General features: G+C 42.6%; 1 protein-coding gene across 1 annotated transcript in view; it reads left to right on the top strand.

Moving 5' to 3' along the window:
• The window catches only part of dlgap3 (discs, large (Drosophila) homolog-associated protein 3), a 67,808-nt gene extending 50,674 nt beyond the window's left edge, over positions 1-17,134 (top strand). The window contains exons 3-12 of the mRNA XM_061058957.1: positions 695-906; positions 3,801-3,903; positions 3,991-4,207; positions 5,761-6,299; positions 7,873-7,967; positions 8,853-9,072; positions 11,308-11,602; positions 11,700-11,791; positions 11,998-12,144; positions 12,817-17,134. Coding sequence (XP_060914940.1) covers positions 695-906; positions 3,801-3,903; positions 3,991-4,207; positions 5,761-6,299; positions 7,873-7,967; positions 8,853-9,072; positions 11,308-11,602; positions 11,700-11,791; positions 11,998-12,144; positions 12,817-13,122 — 2,226 coding nt within the window. The 3' untranslated portion in view covers positions 13,123-17,134. The remainder of the gene's footprint in view (positions 1-694; positions 907-3,800; positions 3,904-3,990; positions 4,208-5,760; positions 6,300-7,872; positions 7,968-8,852; positions 9,073-11,307; positions 11,603-11,699; positions 11,792-11,997; positions 12,145-12,816) is intronic.
• The last annotated feature ends 888 nt before the right edge of the window (positions 17,135-18,022 follow it).

Below are 18,022 nucleotides of genomic sequence, written 5' to 3'. Positions count from 1 at the left end.
TCTGCCTACATTTTTGTGAGTCCGTCCATCATGCTTTTCTACCTGGCCTCCTGTGTGTGTGTTGTTTTATTTGCTCTCCGTCTGTTGGCTTTTAGCTTACGCTGTTTTTCCTTCTCTGTGTCAGTGTTTCTCCAGCTGTCAGAGTTTCTCTCTTTCTGTAAGTCCCTTTGTCCCTTTCTCTTTTTCTTTTACATTATCTTTCTTGTATGCAAACATGTGCATGTGTGTGTGAGCGGGTGTGTGCGCGCGTTTGTGTGATTGCTTTCAAAGTGTACATGAGCATGCTTGAGCTTTCAACGCTGGTATGTTTGTTTTGGGGTGCACGTGTGCCATGACTGTGTGTCTGATTCATCCCTCTCTCCTTCTGTTGGTGGTATGAAATATTTTTCGTAGATGAAACATATTTCTATTTTGAGAAGTCCTGGATATTGAGAGAAACATCTCAATATCTGAACACTAATTCATTCACATTGGGAGTTATTTCTTTTTCCTTAACGGTAGATGTAGAGGAAGAATGCAAACTTACTTTTAACACATTCTAACCCATTCAATTCTTACTACAATGATGTTAACCATGTACTACATGGTTGTGCACTAATACTGAATGTACTGAATGATGCAGTTGCAAAGTTAGCCTTATGGTGCTACCTATACTAATCAGGACTCTGTGAATGTTTTTGTGATTGTGTCTCAGGTCCCCTCAGAAGACTGGGGCGGTGGATATGGCGGTGGTAACGACGGTAGCGGAGGGGAGATTCCGTGTCGTCGCATGAGGAGCGGCAGCTACATCAAGGCCATGGGCGACGATGACAGCGCTGACTCAGACACCAGTCCAAAAGCCTCTCCTAAATCAACCCTGATAGCACAGAGGGACGCCTTCAGACGGTCTATCAGCATGGATCAAAGGTCTAATGTCACACATTTTGTGTAAATATAAATGCTGGTAGACTTGACCAAAAAAATACAAGTGGGCAATACTGGACCGTGAAAGATAGCTTTATCAAGATTACTCATTATTATACACATATATACACACAAAAAATGTATGTTTCATTCAAAAGCAGTCTTTTTTCTGTAAGTTACAAATCTGTTTATTCATACCTGCCTTAAAAGGAAGAACGTGTGACATTTTACACAGAAAGCAAGTATATTCTCTGTAAATGTCTCTCTGAATCATGACTGTTTACAATGAGTGAGAAGTGTGAGTCCCTCCAGCTGCACTGTTGTCAGAGCTGTGTTTACATCATGTTTACACGCACCTATAAAAGATGTTGTCGAGAACTAGAGAAAAGAAAAATAACTTGTATATAATAACTAATAACTAATAATAACCTACTCACTGCTTATTTGGATATCACGTGCCATTCCATGTCAATTCATGTGCAATATGAGCTATGAGTTAACCAAAGTGTGCTAACATTAGCCTGCTAACACAACATTTGCAGGCCACAGGCAATTGGAGCTTGAGCAAAAGAAAACTGTTTCTGCAGCTTGCACTTAATGATATTTAAATTTGGTGCGTTCTGATTCATAAATCCTTCGTGCATACACAAGTGGAGACGGGTTGGAGGTGTGCCGCTGGAGGAGAGCGGAGGCTTCAGAATATCGGCGGTGTTGCCAAACAGCAGTTTGTTTTGGTTTCATGCTGGTGCTCAAGGGCGACATCTTCTGGATCAAAAAGTCACACATTATTCCTTTAAACTGATGATTTATTCCAAAAAGTGTCATATGATAATATAACACAAAGACAATGTTAACCGATTCGCGTATGTTTTTTATATAACTAGGAAAAAATCCTATAGGTCTATGTATCCCCAAAAAACTAATTTACAATTTATTTGTACCGGAAGACAACACCGTAATTAAGCATTGCATTTCGATACATTTATGTGAATCTGTATTAGATACTTTAGTGCACTGCCCAATGTACAATGTAAAAAAAGGCAACTTGCTTGTGTAACCCATGGTTACTAATGCTATTATCATGAGAATCCCCTCACGTTAATTTGACAGTATATAGAGGTTTGATTGAAGCGGCTAATAATACATTACTGTTCTCAGTATCTACATACGGGTTCTGGGGTTAAACTTAAATGTGTTTTCCATTATAATGCATAAACAGAATCACTTTGCCTTAACCAATTTAACTGAAATCTGAAGTAGCTCATTTGCCTGTTTTCTGTTCAAATCATGATAACTCAAATCATTGTTGGGTAAATCTAGCAATAGTCACCAGCATTTCCTCAATTATTGTTATTTCCAAACAACTCTAAATCATAATTTCATCACAGAAGGCACGCCTCAATTCATCCGATTTGGAATTGGGAAAGAAGTGCTAATGATGTTTGGTGCTCATCTGAGTTAAAGTTGTATTCCCCTCAACGTGTTCAGAAAACACTTGCAATAACCCGAGGCACTCCAGGCAGCTAAAATGTGAAACGCCAAGAGCAAAAACACCTTCACTCTTCCCTTTTTCCCTATGGATACAAATTTGGGGAAAAATATCTCTATTTCTCACAACATAACTAGATCACTTGACGTTAGCAGACATACATTAGAGAAATGCTGAGAAACCCTGATGACATCATCAGGAGGATATTATATAGGTGTTTAAAGGCTGAACAAAATGATGTAACATCATTAGAGTGCCCCTCAATAGCATTCAAATGATCATACCAGAGATAATATTGACTTATTTACCAACACAGCACAGTCATATATCAATTACAGAAAAGGAGACAGCAGTGCATACATTCAGGGAATATACTGGAACTGGTGGTTTGTTATTGGACTCTGGGTTTTCACATTAACTACAATTCTTTGTAGAAATCATGGAAAACACATTCACTTCACTGTTCATAATGATTTCAAATAGGATTTTAAAAAATGAATCTTGTCAGTTTTTCCCATTCAAAGTGGGGATGCAACATTCAAATGGACTCCAGCTGGCAGGGAACATGACTCAGTGACATGTCGTGTGATAGCTGTTGGTGTTCTGTGTGTTGCTGAATGTTATGAACGGGACCAAAATAGCACGACTGAAGATTGTGATCCATTCGGAGGGACAAAGTATCCACGTGATCATGCAGTTAAGTTGTGACAGACCAAAAGATGAATCTGGACTGCTGATACGAGAACAAAGGACCTGAATAGAAATAAATATTGACAATATTTTATCGATTGACAGTATTGACTCAAAGACATTTCTGGACTGTAACTGTTTTGCGATTGGATGGATATGTCCCATATCTCTGGACGGTATCATCTGGCAGTTGTGTCTACACATTGCAGAAGCTCCAATTGAGTCCTGTGAGTTGATACTCAAAAAGAAAACTTAACTATAACAGATCTGGTTTCATCCAGTTTTAGCCAATTCTTTCTAGCCTCAAACACTTTTTTGGCTCCTCCTTCCATGCTGTAACATATTACCCCCTCATCTACTGTAATATATCCAGAGAAAAGGTTTTTTTATTCTTAACATACATTGGAAAACAGAGTATATAGTTGAACCTGTCATGTGTAACACAACATAGTTTATGATTAATAACCATTATTTTTGGGGGCCTTGGTGGCGCAGTGGTTAGTGTGCGAACCCCATGTATGGAGGCTGTAGTCCTCCAGGCGGGTGGCCCAGGGTCGAGTCCGACCTGTGGCTCCTTTCCCGCATGTCGTTCCCCCCCCAAAAAATCTAGGAAATAAAAAAACAAAAACATTATTTTAAGCATATATTATAATCATTTTGATATAGCAGACAAAAAAAGTTTTAACCACCACAATAATGTATTATTTGCTTACTTCAGGTACTCATGTAAGCAGTGTACAGACTCCTACCCAAACAGCCGGACTACACCAAAAACCCACACCCGTTCCCGTAGCTACACCCGCTCTCTGACCAGCTCACAGGTAACAAAAAAAAAAAAGGTGTTTAGTTGCATTAATTAGGTCTTTCTACGGTATTGTGTTCCTCTCACCTTCTCTCTGATCTTCTAGTTGGGCGACACGCTGAACCGTCAGTTTGAGGCGGTCTGCGAGACCATGTTCGGGGAGGTGGAGTCTCAAGCCGTGGAGGCTCTGGATCTTCCAGGCGTGTTCCGCACTCGCAGCCACAGCTACGTCCGCGCCATCCAGGCCGGCTGCTCCCAGGACGACGACTGCCTCTCTGTCTTCTCCATGTCGGGCCCCCAGGGAAGCATTAAGAGCGGGGCCGGTGAGTGTCTACGGTTTGTGTGTGTATGTGTGTGTGTGTGAGCGTGAGAGAGAGAGAGAGAGACAAAACAATGTGTGGTTTTCTCATTTGCAGTGTCATGGTGGTGGGAGACACAGCAGGACAGCAGGGGGAAAGGAATTTCATGACAGCTTTTGTTTGCGTACCTCGACAAAGCATGTTTATGAACTTACACACACACACACACACACATCCTGTCAACTTGTCAGTGTCAGAGCTGCATTGCACTGAGAGCATCCATTTTTCATTTCTAAACTTTTTTTTTCCCTTCCATTTCCCTTCAATCTCTGTGATCTGACTGTTTCCACCAAAGCCCTCTGCTCCTCTGCAGCTCTGTCTTTGTGTTCGTATATATATATATGTGTGTGTCTGTGTATGCTATAAGCTTACACCATTGCTGTTGGTGCGTCGTGTTATTTTGAATGCTCTTTGTTCTCTAGCTTTCCTCCATATCTCATCTCTCCCATCATCATCCCTTGTGTGCTCGCTGGTTTCTGAGACTCCGTATTAGGCGCAGAGTGCTCATGATTATGACGATGGCTCAGTGTCTCCAGCTGCCTCTGTCACGCTGACAACAGTTTGTTATTTTCTGGTTAAGTCTCACTCTTGTGTCCTCTAATCTCCTCTTTACCTAAATCTTGTGGGGGGGGGGGGTTTCTTGCATTTACTGTTCCTTTTTTTGTTTGCTTTGTCTTTGCACTCTACTACTCAAGCCTTTTAAACACCTGCAGTACTACTGTGCACTGCAGAGCCACTCCAGTGTCCTAGCTTAAAACAGCATATTTCCATGATGGTTCTAAATCCTGTAAAGCGTCCACATGCATCAAACGACACACCCAAGTGCACACAACTCAAACGTACATCAGCCTTCATACATCCATTCTCCCAAACTGGAGCTAATAACTTCTAGACCAGGGCCGTTATACATTGTGACAGAGCTACTTTCTGGTGATGTTGATTGGAAAGAAAGGCATTAAAAGTTGATCCTTTTTTTTCTCCTAAGATAATCTGTGTGTATGTGAGTGTATATATACGTACAGATGAAAGAAGCTCAGAGGGATAAGGAAGAGACAGGATCTGCGCTTCTCATTTTAATATTTCTCTCAGGAAATTGCTTTATCTTCTTAAGACGCAGAGTTTAGTTCGCTCAGGGGAAGAGTTTTTTTTTTTTCACTTCTGTCGTGTCTGTCTTCACTCCATCATTTTGCTCCCTGGGTTTCAGTGAAATTTAAAGTAAAAGCTGATTTTTTTTTTGTGAAAATAAGAAGTGCTATTGAGTCTTATTTATGAATATTTCTGTTACATATTTCATTTGCATTATTTTGTAATGATTTTTATGTTTTCTGTCTTTCTCTCTGTATCTCTCGCTATCAACAAATTTCCCTCTTTTACTGTTTCGCTTTCACTTTCTACTAACAGTCTGTCCCTTTTGTAAGTATCCCCTTCCCCTGATCCCTGCTCTTGTAGTGACCATTTCGCTTTTAACAGTCCACTATGCCTCTGTCTTCCTTTCTCCTGCTCTTCTGACACTTCAGTCTTTCCTTATCGTAAAGGTGCTCCTCCCCCACTCCCTCCTCGCATGTCCAAGTCTTCACTCTCGGTACGAGCCCAGAGTAGCACCGAGTCCACCCAGGATGCCTACTTCCAGAGCAGCGGGCCGTTGGTCTCAAGTTCAGGCCCCGGGCGCCCTAAGCAGCACAGCAACTCAGTGGACCTGGGCAGCTCCGACGGCCCCTCAGGTCGCTCATCCAGGGGAGGATACTACACCTCCACCGGCCCTGGACGCTCAAGACAGCACAGTAACTCCGCAGAGAGCCTTGACGGGGTCAGGGGTTCCCGGGAGCTGGTACCCTACGCAGGGGGTCAGGGGATCGGAGTGAGGGCCAAGCACAGCAGCTCGGCTGACAGTCTATTGGAGGGACCACCAAGGCCGGCCAGGGAGAGGGACGGCAGGGCTGGCGGCAGCCTGGGGAAGTCCACGTCTCTGCCTCAGAACAGCATGGTGCTGAGTAAAGCTGGGGGGCAGGACGACGGGCGTGGTGCGAGAAAGTGGAGGCCGTCCATAGCCGTGCAGGTGCAGGAAGATTTCTCTCTTTTATGGGCTGTGTCTGAAACCGCATGCTTCGTTCTATTCACACTCAAAGTGACATCACAGCCAAGCTAGCCAACTCTTAAAATAAAAGTTCCGTACTGAAATACATTTTACATGTTGCCAAATAATATTAAAATTACTACGTAGTTGTGGGGCGCTGGTGGCGCAGTGGTTGGTGCGCGCACCCCATGTATGGAGGCTGTAGTCCCTCAAGCAGGTGGCCCAGGTTCGAATCCGACCTGTGGCTTCTTTCTCGCATGTCATTCTCTACTCTATCTCCCTAATTTCCGACTCTCCTATCTCTCCATTAAAGGCCCAAAAAGCCCAAAGCCTGATAAGGGGTTAATAAATGAGCTTTACAGTGGTGGTAGTATTTGACAGAGACAGCTTTTCCCACTGTTTTTAGTACCTGCAATTGAATGTGTCTAAGACTAAGGACCTGATCATAGACTTCAGGTGCAAGCCCCCTGCTCCTCAGACCACTACCATTAACGGAACGGCGGTGGAAGTGGTCAAATCATGAGTATCTGGGAAGTTTGACTGATGATAAACTGAGCTTTAATCCCAACACTGAAGTCATTTGCAAAAAAATCCAGCAACCTCCCTTCTGCCTCTGTGAAATGGCTAAATGTAATGTTGACAGATCTCTTATGACTATGTTTTATAGATCCTATACTGAATCAGTTTTTTGTGTGATCTGCTGGTATGGAAACCTCAGTGAAAAGGCCAAAACATCACTTTCAAAAGTGATGTGGGGGATAGTTGTGCTGCTCAGTGATGCTGATGCTGTTACTGTGTTTCAGTTTGTGTCTGATCTCGGCTGTGTCTCTTTGGTCAGTTTCTGTTGGAAACATTGTCTGCAGTTACTCTCTTATGTATTCAGGCTGATCTTATTGTGGTTTTGTATTGCACAGTATGTATCTGACTGTGTTGGAATGTGCATTTATTTTTAGATCTTATTACCAGTGCTGTATATTTAACAGTGAGCTGTTTATATTCCATTTTGCACTTCATTTTAATGTAAGCTGCTAAGAGCCTCAATCAAATGATCAGAATCAGAATCAGAAATACTCTATCAATCCCGGAGGGAAATCGGTAAATGATTCTCGAGTGATCTCGGTTATTTCTTGAAGGCTGATCTATTCAGTGCATCTTGCATTTTTACCGTGTTGGCTTGTTGGATGTACTAGTTTTTTTTTGTTTTCTTCTGCCTTGCCGCAAAACCAATCGCCCTTCGGGGACAAATAAAGTTGAGTTGAGCTTACCTGCCCCTCCTTAAAGTTGAATAATCTGCCTGACAACACTTATAACGTTTAATAATCAAGGTTAATTATGTTGATAAGTGAGCACTGGACATGGCGCTGTCTATGCAAAGGTAAACCACACTGCTGGCCTTTTGTTGTTTGCACCTTCATGGCAGTCCCACTCTCTTCAAATCTAAGCCCTCAAACTGTCTAACTTTTTCTTTAATTCTAGCTATGTATAGTGTGTATAGGATGTGTATCAGAATACCTCTGTGCTCTTACGGTGGTTCTTTGTGATTTCTTCTATTTAGGTGGACAGCTCAGAGACTCTGTCAGATTCAGACGCAGAGGGCAAAGCACTCACAGAGGTCCACTCTATAGGAGTCCAAGTGGAGGATGACAAAAGGTAAAAAACCAAGTCATGGAAGAAGATGAAGAAGTAGAAGTATTTATCTTTGAAATGTCGTCCCAACTTTAACTGTTATTTTGCCTGACATTTAACTTGGCTTAATTAGGGAGATAAAATTGCAAAATAAGATGCGTGTTTGTTTGCCACTTTATCTTTGCCCCAAAAACATGTGGCTTCATCAAGACCTTTGGGCTTTGCACAGAAAATTATGTGAATAATATTAATATATAATTTTGAAAAGCCTTCATCTCCTGGGCATCCAACAGTGCAGCCACCTAGAGTTGATTTCTAGGCTAGATCCTATTATTTCATTTAACATTTCATCAGACATCACAGCTTGAACTCAGTAACAGTTTTTTTTTGTTTTTTTTCCCAAGAATGTGTTTTTCGACTGTAACCATGGCTACTGCAAAGCCCTTCTCCTAATTACATCCGGCTTTGCTTACTGGTCAGATTCACACAAATCGTATTCTACCGAACCACCAGCAGTGTGTGAACATGCACCTGTTAACAATGTCCCCCCGATCTTCTGCAATCATCAACGTCTGCGGAGAAAACAGTAGGGCGAGGACAGGAAGAAAAAAAACTGACTCACACCTCACACCTCATCAGACAGCTAAGACAGATGGGGGAGGTGGGGGACTAACTTGTTATAGAGTAAACACTCATCGCTGTGTCCATCGACATGACATTTGCACACACTGGTGCGTCATATGCCAGAGGATTTAGCGGGGCTTATCACAGCCGCGTGAGTAGTAGTGACTGCAGTGACAGCATGAATATCCCTGCTCCAATAGGATTGTGTACTAAATGTAAGGAAGAAAATGTGATACTCTGTGCGACCGGATGGCTAAAGGCCTGCTGTGACACCCTGTTTCGCAGACGGGCTCGTTTCAAGCGCTCCAACAGTGTGACAGCGAGCGTGCAGGCCGACCTGGACCCAGAGGGCTTCCCAGGGCTCAGCATCGCAGTGCCAACACAAGACAAGAGTCTGCAGTTTGGCTGTTCCTTCCAAAGGCACTCTTCAGAGCCGGAGTCAGCTAGCCAGTACGCAGAGTGTCAGCGCACTGTCCACACACAAGGACAGTGGGCCTACAGGGAGGTAGGTCTGCACTGATGTGGTATACTTGTCCGCTCAGGCTTTGATGACAGGTAGTATTCTCAGTGTGACAACCAAACTGCATTGTGATCAATTCATATCAGTCAAAAGGTCTGAAGTACATTTTGTTCTCCCGTATGAGTTTTCCAGTCTGGTGGTGAATTTTCTCTAAACTTTGTAGCCCTTGCTTTCTCTGGTGGGAGTGGGACACTGGTGCGGGTCCAGGGGTGTCGCAAAGTTATCCTGGAAGGACAAACACAAAAATGGCAAGCGATAGATTGGAGAGGGGAGAAAAACTAAGAAATTGTAGAGAGCCAAAACATGCTTTCTGAGCTAAATAAATAATTAACTAAACCACTGCTGCCTAGCAGTTATACTATGAGAGACTGGCAATGGAAAACTAATACACAGAAAGTTATTTGTTGGTGTTTTAATATACACACACACACGGACACAGACAACTAGAGAAACCACAGGGAGAACCTCTCACTACCTCTCAAGGTGAGATAATGAATCAGCACAGAGCAATGGAGACTCAGAGTATATATAAAGTCCCCACACCTGAGCTTAATCAAAACCAATCAGTCACACACACACACACACACACACACACACACACATGACTGCAGTGAGTTGATTCTCACCAATCTCACTGAGCAGAAAGAGTGAGTGCCCTCACATACACGTCTTACCATGTTTCTGATCAAACTAAGAAACAATGCATGAGCGTGAACCCTGGAAAAATAATGTGTGTGACAAAACACGTCATATGATACAAACAGAGCAGACAGCTGGCTGAATAAACTGCTCCATTGAGCCATAATTGGTCAAAAACTCTTTGGGTTTCTTTGGTTTGACATTTTTATGAGATTTTCATGAACAACTTTTTGGCATGAGAAGAACAATACCATCTCATTTGACATACTTTATTCAATTCTGGCTTACACTCAGTTATTGAGAGACATGCTTCTCACCATCATAGGCGAGAATTACACACATGCACAAACAGGTATCTATGGACTTGCATTAGGCCTGGCACAAACTAAAAGATTTTTAAAATCTTAAACAATTTTGAAAATGTGAGAGACCCCACACATGACGACAAATCAAGCCAGTTTAACAGTGTGGGGTGTGCAACGAGACGGCCAACTCAGCACACCACACACTAACCGATTCATTCACCAACAACCAGAGTCTTGACTATCAAAATGTGTAATCAGGTAGATCCAAAACATTTAGGTCCAACTCCTTTCCTTGTCAGTTGGATTGTGGTTTGTCTTACAGGACACGTTGTAAAAACAACTTGTGTTGTGCCACAAATCAACAAGTTGGTCCTGAATATATGACAGCCATCTAACTTTATGCTTTGTGTTTGCTGTTGTTGCCATGGTAATATTTGTTGTGCTCCTGCTTCAGTCAGCTTGCTTCCCTATTGGACTATTGTTCTGTTCCACGTGACAATTCAGAGAGTCCGTGCTCGGCCGTACTTGGTGTTCTTCCCAGACAACAGGATTTCTGATCGTAAATTTTGAATATTACGATTTCAAATCTGGGCAGACCTGATTGCCTTCCGAGCAGATAGGGGAGGTTAAAAATCATTCTTAACACCCCCTTACACCAAAGGAGAATCTGGCAAGATCAGGCAAGAGCTTTGGATCCATCAGATAGTCTGGCCTTTGCTGACTTTGGCCGAAAGTGGAGAATTGGGCCCAAAATCAGCCAGATTATCTTGTAGTGTGTACCCCGCTTTAATGGAGATATATCAGAGTGGGGATTTAACACAGGGAGTGCGCCTGAGCTGTTTGGTGCCTTTCCTAAAGGGGACATCTGCACTACTCTGGAAGTGACCTGGAATCTCTCCATCAACCAAATCATAGTTCCATAAATGTCCCCATGTAGGCGCAGGGCAGCCAAGATTAGAGCCATATTTAATGGTTAATGGACCTGAATTGAGCTGGTAAAGTGTTTTTCTAGTCTGTTTGACAGTTTGACTACTCAAAGTGCTTTTACACCCCAGGTAACACCGACCCATTCACATACTGGTGGCAGAGGTTGCTATGTAAAGTGGTCATCAGAATGAACGTATCCAACACATTCATATGCCATTGACAAAGTAGCGACGCAACTGGGAGTTAAGCGTCTTCTCCAAGGACACACTGGACCCCTGACCTTCCAGTTGAGAGGCAACAGACTTTGGTCCATTACCGTGTTTCAAGCAATATTTTGTGTTTGCTGCAGGACTTTATCCAGAGTGGATACACCACGGACACCTGCACAGCAGACCCACGGCCCCACCAGCACCCACACTTGCCTCCACGTTCCCACTCCCCCCTACCCATCACCTCTGAGCGAGCTTGGGCAGGGACGCCGTCCCTCGAGGGCCCCCGGAGCCTACCGGACTCAGGCCGAGCCTCGCCCTGCATGAGAGACGGAGAGTTCTTCCTACGTCTCCTGCAGACCGAGGTGGAGAGGATGGAGGGATGGTGCCAGAACATGGAGAGGGAGGCAGAGGAAAACGAACTGCCAGAGGAGGGTGAGTTCGCGAGCGTCAAAAAGGATTGCAGATAAAGTTTAGTGATTTAGAGTAATTATTGGATCTCTAAAAGTACTTACGTGCTGTTTCTCTCTAGTTCTTGAGTTGATTCGAAACGCAGTTGGCAGTGCACAGATGCTCATGTCTCAGAAAGTCCAGCAGTTCTTCCGCCTCTGCCAACAAAGTGTGGTGAGTTTGTGCAATGGATGAAAAATCATGACATAAATCATTACATACGGTGCATGATTTAGCCGAGATTCAGTATCGCTTAAGGCAAAATTAGCTTGTCTGCAAAAACACAGCTGCAGATTGAGTTATGGTTTTCTTGTTAATGCATGCCTGGATAGTACTTTCTCAATGATCACTGCGTATGACATATTTCCCTGCCTGCCCAGGACCCATCAGCGTACCCCCAGCCCACCTCTCAGGACCTGGCAGGCTTCTGGGATCTGCTGCAGCTCAACATAGAGGACGTCAGGGTCAAGTTTCAGGACCTCCAGAGGGTCAAGGACTCTAATTGGAGGCTGCCACCTGAAAAGAAGGTGAGATGCCTCAGGGTCCACACAACCCTGGTTTCCCCAAAGCACTCCCCCAGAGCTAAGCTGGCAGTGTGCAGAAGAGTAGCGCAGATGGTCGTGCCCTCCGAGCCTATGCAGGCTGTGAAAATGCACAACTGCAAGAGGAACTGAACTGAGCGGAAAACAAGATGGTGGAGTCTTAAACTGCTAGAAATCTAAACGCATATCAGCATCTTTGCTAAAAAAAAAAAAAAAAAATGCAGCTGGTCAAACAGAAGAAAACACTTCTCTTAAATAATTGTTTATAACAATTAGGCTTCTAACTGATCAACTACATTTTTCTTAATAACAACCTAACATTTGTTTCTCTTTTCTTCTTTTCCTTTTCGCATTACCTTTGTTGACCTTGTCTTTGTCATTTCATTTCCTTCTATGTCTTCCGATGACCACGCATGAGAACATTTTTGCCAATTTTTTTTTGTTGATTTCTGTCATTATGTCTGATTCCATTTTTCTTCCTTACATCAATTTTCCATTTTCTTGGTTGCCATTTGTTTGTTTCTCCCTATACCTCCTTTTTTTTTTTTTGCATGGGATTCCTTTTGTGCAACCATAAAAACCATTAATTTCCACCACCCAACACGATAAATCCACCGTCCGTTTCCATCTTATCAACGTTTCACCTTGCTGGGCCAGGAGGATAAGAAGCTTCCTCCTCCCTTACCAAAGAAGCCAGCAGGCGGGGTGAGTGGCAGCCTCAGGGCTGATAGCAGCATGGATGGGGGCGCCGGAGGTGGGTCAGGCGGGCTGGTGGTGCCTCGCATCGGTGGACACACCCTCCCCATCAGGGAGAAGTCACTGGACCTCGGGGACCGTCACAGAACAGAAGCGAGGAGGAGGCTGCTGCAGACAAAGCGCACTGCTTCTTTCAGGCAGAACTCGGCCACAGAGAGCGCAGACAGCATTGAGATCTACATCCCTGAAGCCCAGACTCGACTTTGAACTCTGAGACGCCTCTCACTCACCTCCTCATTTATCCTCATCCAATCGAAGCTCACCTGGGCAACAATCGCAGTCTTTCTCTTAGCCCACTTTTGGAATTTTTGCAGGTCATTGCTGTTTTATCTGCTACCCATCCTCACTATTTCGTCACATAACTACAAATTCACTCCTCATGCTCATTCAAAAAGCAATGACAGCCATTTTAGTGTCTTGAAATTTGGATATTTTACAGACACTGAGGCCTAGACCCTGAAATGGTAGCTAGCAGATACGAGCTATAGACTTTTTTTTTTAAACTAATTCTCTGAGTTTCTTTTGGGCTGACAACAAACTACAGTCCACTTTTATACCAGTTGTCAGCGGATGTTCACGCAGTAGTAGCATGCCTGTGCGTGTTCACCTAGCACTTCTCCATCACTGAAAATAAAGGGCTTAACAGGAACAAAACCTCTGTGTGAGGAGATAACAGAATCTCCCTCTCGATCTCCTGTTGCCATCTTCTGAATGCGAATCAAGTAAGATATACTCACACCCTTGAAAATGCTAGCAGTAGGGATGATTAAACATGGAGTCATTGGTCACCATAAAGTTAAATGCCCTTAAAGTCGGATGGCCGACACTCCCCAAAGAACATTCCCTGAGCACGGTCACTGACTACAGCTAGCTTCTTTAACCCAGGTGCCATCTGTCCACCCAGTTGAAGAAATAACAAACAAGCTTTCTGCCTCTTTACTTCATTCTTCATGACCTGCGAGTACCCTCAGCATTCAGCAGCAAGGCTGTTTGAATGTGCAAGTGCTATATGTACAGTATGCACACTCATGTTTGCTTAAAGGAGCTTTTTTTGGTGAAGCATCACAGCCTTGATAGCAGGAGAGCATCCTAGTCACACACAAAAAAACACAGAGGTTTCTTTTTATGTAGTCTCTCTGAAGTTTCAAGTGTTCAGGGTGGGGTTTCTGGGAGTATTAGGGGAATATATTTCAGTGGCTTTGCTGAGAAGGCCCCTATTTCACTGTGAGACTATAGCAGCACCTAGTGGTCAGATAAAGACCCAAACCAACATAAGTGGTTTGTAAGAGTTTTGTCAGCATGCCCTGATGAAACAGCCCTGAAAGAAGATCTTTATTTTATAGAAATGTTTTGCAATCCTTGATTCGGATTGGACTTTTCCGCCTTGAAAAGCTTGAAGAAGTGGATCACGAAGGCAAAGGAAGGACAGCTGCCAAACTCTTCTGCCTAACTTGAAGTAAATCCTCTCAATTTCACACGCCGCTGAGAAAGAAAAACAAAAAAAGGAGTCATCAATGTAGTTTCCCGCTAACCCCCCTTCCAAAGAGTCATCAAAGAGAGGAAACCATCAGGTGTGAAATGATAGAAAAGAACCAACTTCATAGAGTTTGTTAATTCGACTGAGATGGAGTTACACTTGTTGTGAATGGAATGACACAGTTTTGTTTGCTGCACCATATTTTCCTTTCACACCTTTATTTTTTGATATCATCCTCCACTGGAGAGTAGCATGTTTTAAAAGCTTTGAAGGGGTCTCATTGACACATTTATGTCAGAGCACATAGTTCCAATCAAAGTCTTTGTATGGATGGTGCATATATTCTTTGTGTCACAAAGTACGAGTAGTGAAGGCCAATGAATACAAAAAGAGTCCAAATCAGCTGTTTTAAAGACAAGAATATAAGAATCTTTAAGCATGACCTGTTTTTTTTCTAACACTTATTTTAAAGGGAGATGTATATTTTATAATATAATCTACAATTCTAGATTAGTAGAGACTACTGAGTACAGTATATGTACAAAAAAAAGCATATATCAAATGTGAAATACTAAAGTATTATTATGATAGATTATAGCATTGTGTGATACTACAGCTGTGTGGCATATCCAGACTCAGTACATGTGGAAAAAATGATCATTTTCAGTTTGAGTGCTGGGTCAGGTTCACAGGGTAAATAACTGGCAAGAGTGATGATTGCTGAGTGTGATCCTCCTTAGGCCTACTGTATATCTGTGTGGTTCTGACATATACTGCTGTAACCCCCTCCCTGTAGTTCCTCTTTAGAACCAACTCCATGTGCCTAACCAGCTATATGTGGAGGGTTTCTTCGAACACATTATGGCATATAGAAAGACATGTAAATAGACAAGTACAAAATCTGCAGAGAATATAGTTAAAGAATATTGTTTTAATTGTACTGACATGCCATCCTTTGTCTCACTCGCTCACTCACACTCGCAATACAAACATGACGAGAGGAATTTGTTGGTGTTAATACTGCATGTTTTATGTCAAACTCCTTTGAAAAATTGAAGCAAAATCTCATTTTTGACTGAGAAAAAGGAAATAAATTTTGTAGCTTACAAAACCTTTTTGTGATCGAGAAAAAAAAAATTGAAAATTTTACAGTGCGGTTATTTCAACAAGTCACTTCTTTGTACAAAGATTCTATCCTTTGAGGACAATGATACTGGCAACTTTGAAACAGCAATCAATGTTTAGATTTGAAACTCAACTGATCACTTTAACCATTTCTGTGTGAAACAAGCTGCCCTTAAGATGATAAAAAAAAAGGGCTGAGAATCAGGCGTCATATTTTATTCATTTGTAGCAGTGTGGGCTGCAGAGCAGCCTCTTTTATCCCCTCATCCTTCTCTTGTGTTACCCTCAAACTTGACAGCATCTTGACAGTTTGTAACACAACCCTCATCTAACAAAGCACAAAGACCTGCTTTTATACTGTTACTCCACTGTGAAGGCCTCTCAACTCCACCCTCACAATCCTCAAACCTACACGCAGAGGGATGGCAGGCTCTTTCCATTACAACTCGGCCTTGAGGGACTCCACGGATCAAAGAGGCTTGGACCTTTATCCAACGTAGCAACTTGTTCTTCTTCTCCAATTCTTCTGACTTTCTCCTCTATACTTTTAATCACAAGTTGAGGTATTAGCCAGCCACCTTGCCTTGAAACAGGTGTATTACAAACACACTTAGGTGGAACAAGTTCCATGCTATTAGGTCCGTATTTGACCCAACCATCTGTATTTTTTTCATAGTCTAATTACTGGAGCCTCAGCTTATAATTGCACCTGGCAGTACAGTTGTATGAACATATTCAGAGCACTCACCGCCACACTAGACAAACTACTTTATGAACCCTTCCACCTCTTTCTAGAAGTGCAAAAACCCCTCATGGACAGCCAGACGGACAAGTCAACTCTTGAGTACCTCAGTTTCTAGAAGCAGTGACTCCAACCCTGAACCGGGCCTCTGTCCTCAGGGGATTCTCATAACTCTACACAAGCGACGGACCCTGGAGATACAGGACGGGATCAGTCCAGCAGGAATGTTGTCTGTATTCTCTCTGAATGAAACTAGAAATCATTTTTTCCGTCATTCTCTTGTAGCCATTTTCTGAGAAACTGGAGATTAGCAGTGAAAGAAGCGGTGGTGGAGGAGCTCAAAGAGCCAATGTGTGTGTGTGTGTGTGTGTGTGTGTGTGTGTGTGTGTGTGTGTGCTGTATACTGTATCTGCAACAGAGGGATGCTGTAGCAGCACATCTGAGTTTGAGTTATAGAAACATTTTAGAGAGGCAGAGCTGCTCTGGTGGAACGTACTGGCGGTACTTAAGCTCAGTTGTAGGAGTAAAGGAGCTGCTGATATCTCTGGTTAAGTAACTAGAGCTATTAACTGTGGCTGCTTCTTATTCTTCTTCTTCCATTTCTGCCAGCAAATGAAGACACATTTAAGCAGTCCAAAAACACAGAGAACAACCCTGTGTTATAGACTAACTTTTCCACAATGAACAATCAACAGTCAACCAGTGTTGTCAGAAACATTAACATAAGCTTAATACAACTCTGATACATCATTAGAAGAAACTGATTTTATCAAAAAGATAAAATAATGAATCATCATTCTTTCCTGGGAAGGTTCTGTGCATTGTTAGTTCATTGAAACCTGTTGCTGTTATCAATCAAAATGTTGTATACATAGCGCCATACATAGCATCCTCTTTGTAGTCTGTTTCTTCAGAGACTTAACAATGCAATACGAGCAAGCGCTTTGCAACATTGGCAAAAAAAGCTTCCTATGACAGAAACAGATTTATATCAAACAGTGATCTACCACCAGAGGTTATAGGTTGAGAAGGTGGGATATAACATAATAACCAAAAATGACATATAATGTTGACCTACATTTGCAATGCCAATAATTATTAGAGCCCAACCGATTAATCTGCCAAATCATTTAATTTGTGTCTCATTGTATTACACTAGCGGTTCTCTGTCACCAGCAGAGGGCACTATATGGATTACAACAAGCATTATCACTCTCCAGAGTGTGAAGCGGTGCTACACGTACATGCCCAGTTACTTTCTAGTTGAGTGACCATCTTATCTTTGTTATAAATCTTTTCCACAAGTGTTTGATTCACATTCCAGCAATCAACCAATACATGTGTCTATCTATATCTACTTATCTCTACAGGTAACATCAAAGATCAAAGAAAGATATCGGCAGATATATCGGTATCTATTTTTTTCCCTCCCCAATATCGATTTTGCTATCGGCGCCAAAAATCGCATATCGGTCGGGCCCTATTAATTATAGCAGAGATATGACTAGTAATAGCAGTAACAACTATAATAATGATAGTTTAAAAAGTACTGATATTAATATTGGTAGCAGTGGGAGTCTGGCAGGTCCACAGCAGAGTCACCACCAACACTTTAAACAACATTCGTATAGAAAAGGAGTTCTATCACATGGATCGGCTGTTCCTGAAAAAACATAAAAAGTATCCCAAAAAAGGGAATCTGAAACTTCAATATTATGCCTTTTAATTCTTAAGTTGTACTTCCCTCTGCCTCCAGAGCAGCT

This window comes from Labrus mixtus, chromosome 16 (genome assembly GCF_963584025.1).
Source record: "Labrus mixtus chromosome 16, fLabMix1.1, whole genome shotgun sequence".
Taxonomy (NCBI): domain Eukaryota; kingdom Metazoa; phylum Chordata; class Actinopteri; order Labriformes; family Labridae; genus Labrus; species Labrus mixtus.
Note: the sequence above shows the minus strand (reverse complement) of the source record. Positions and strands in the feature narration are given on the sequence as shown.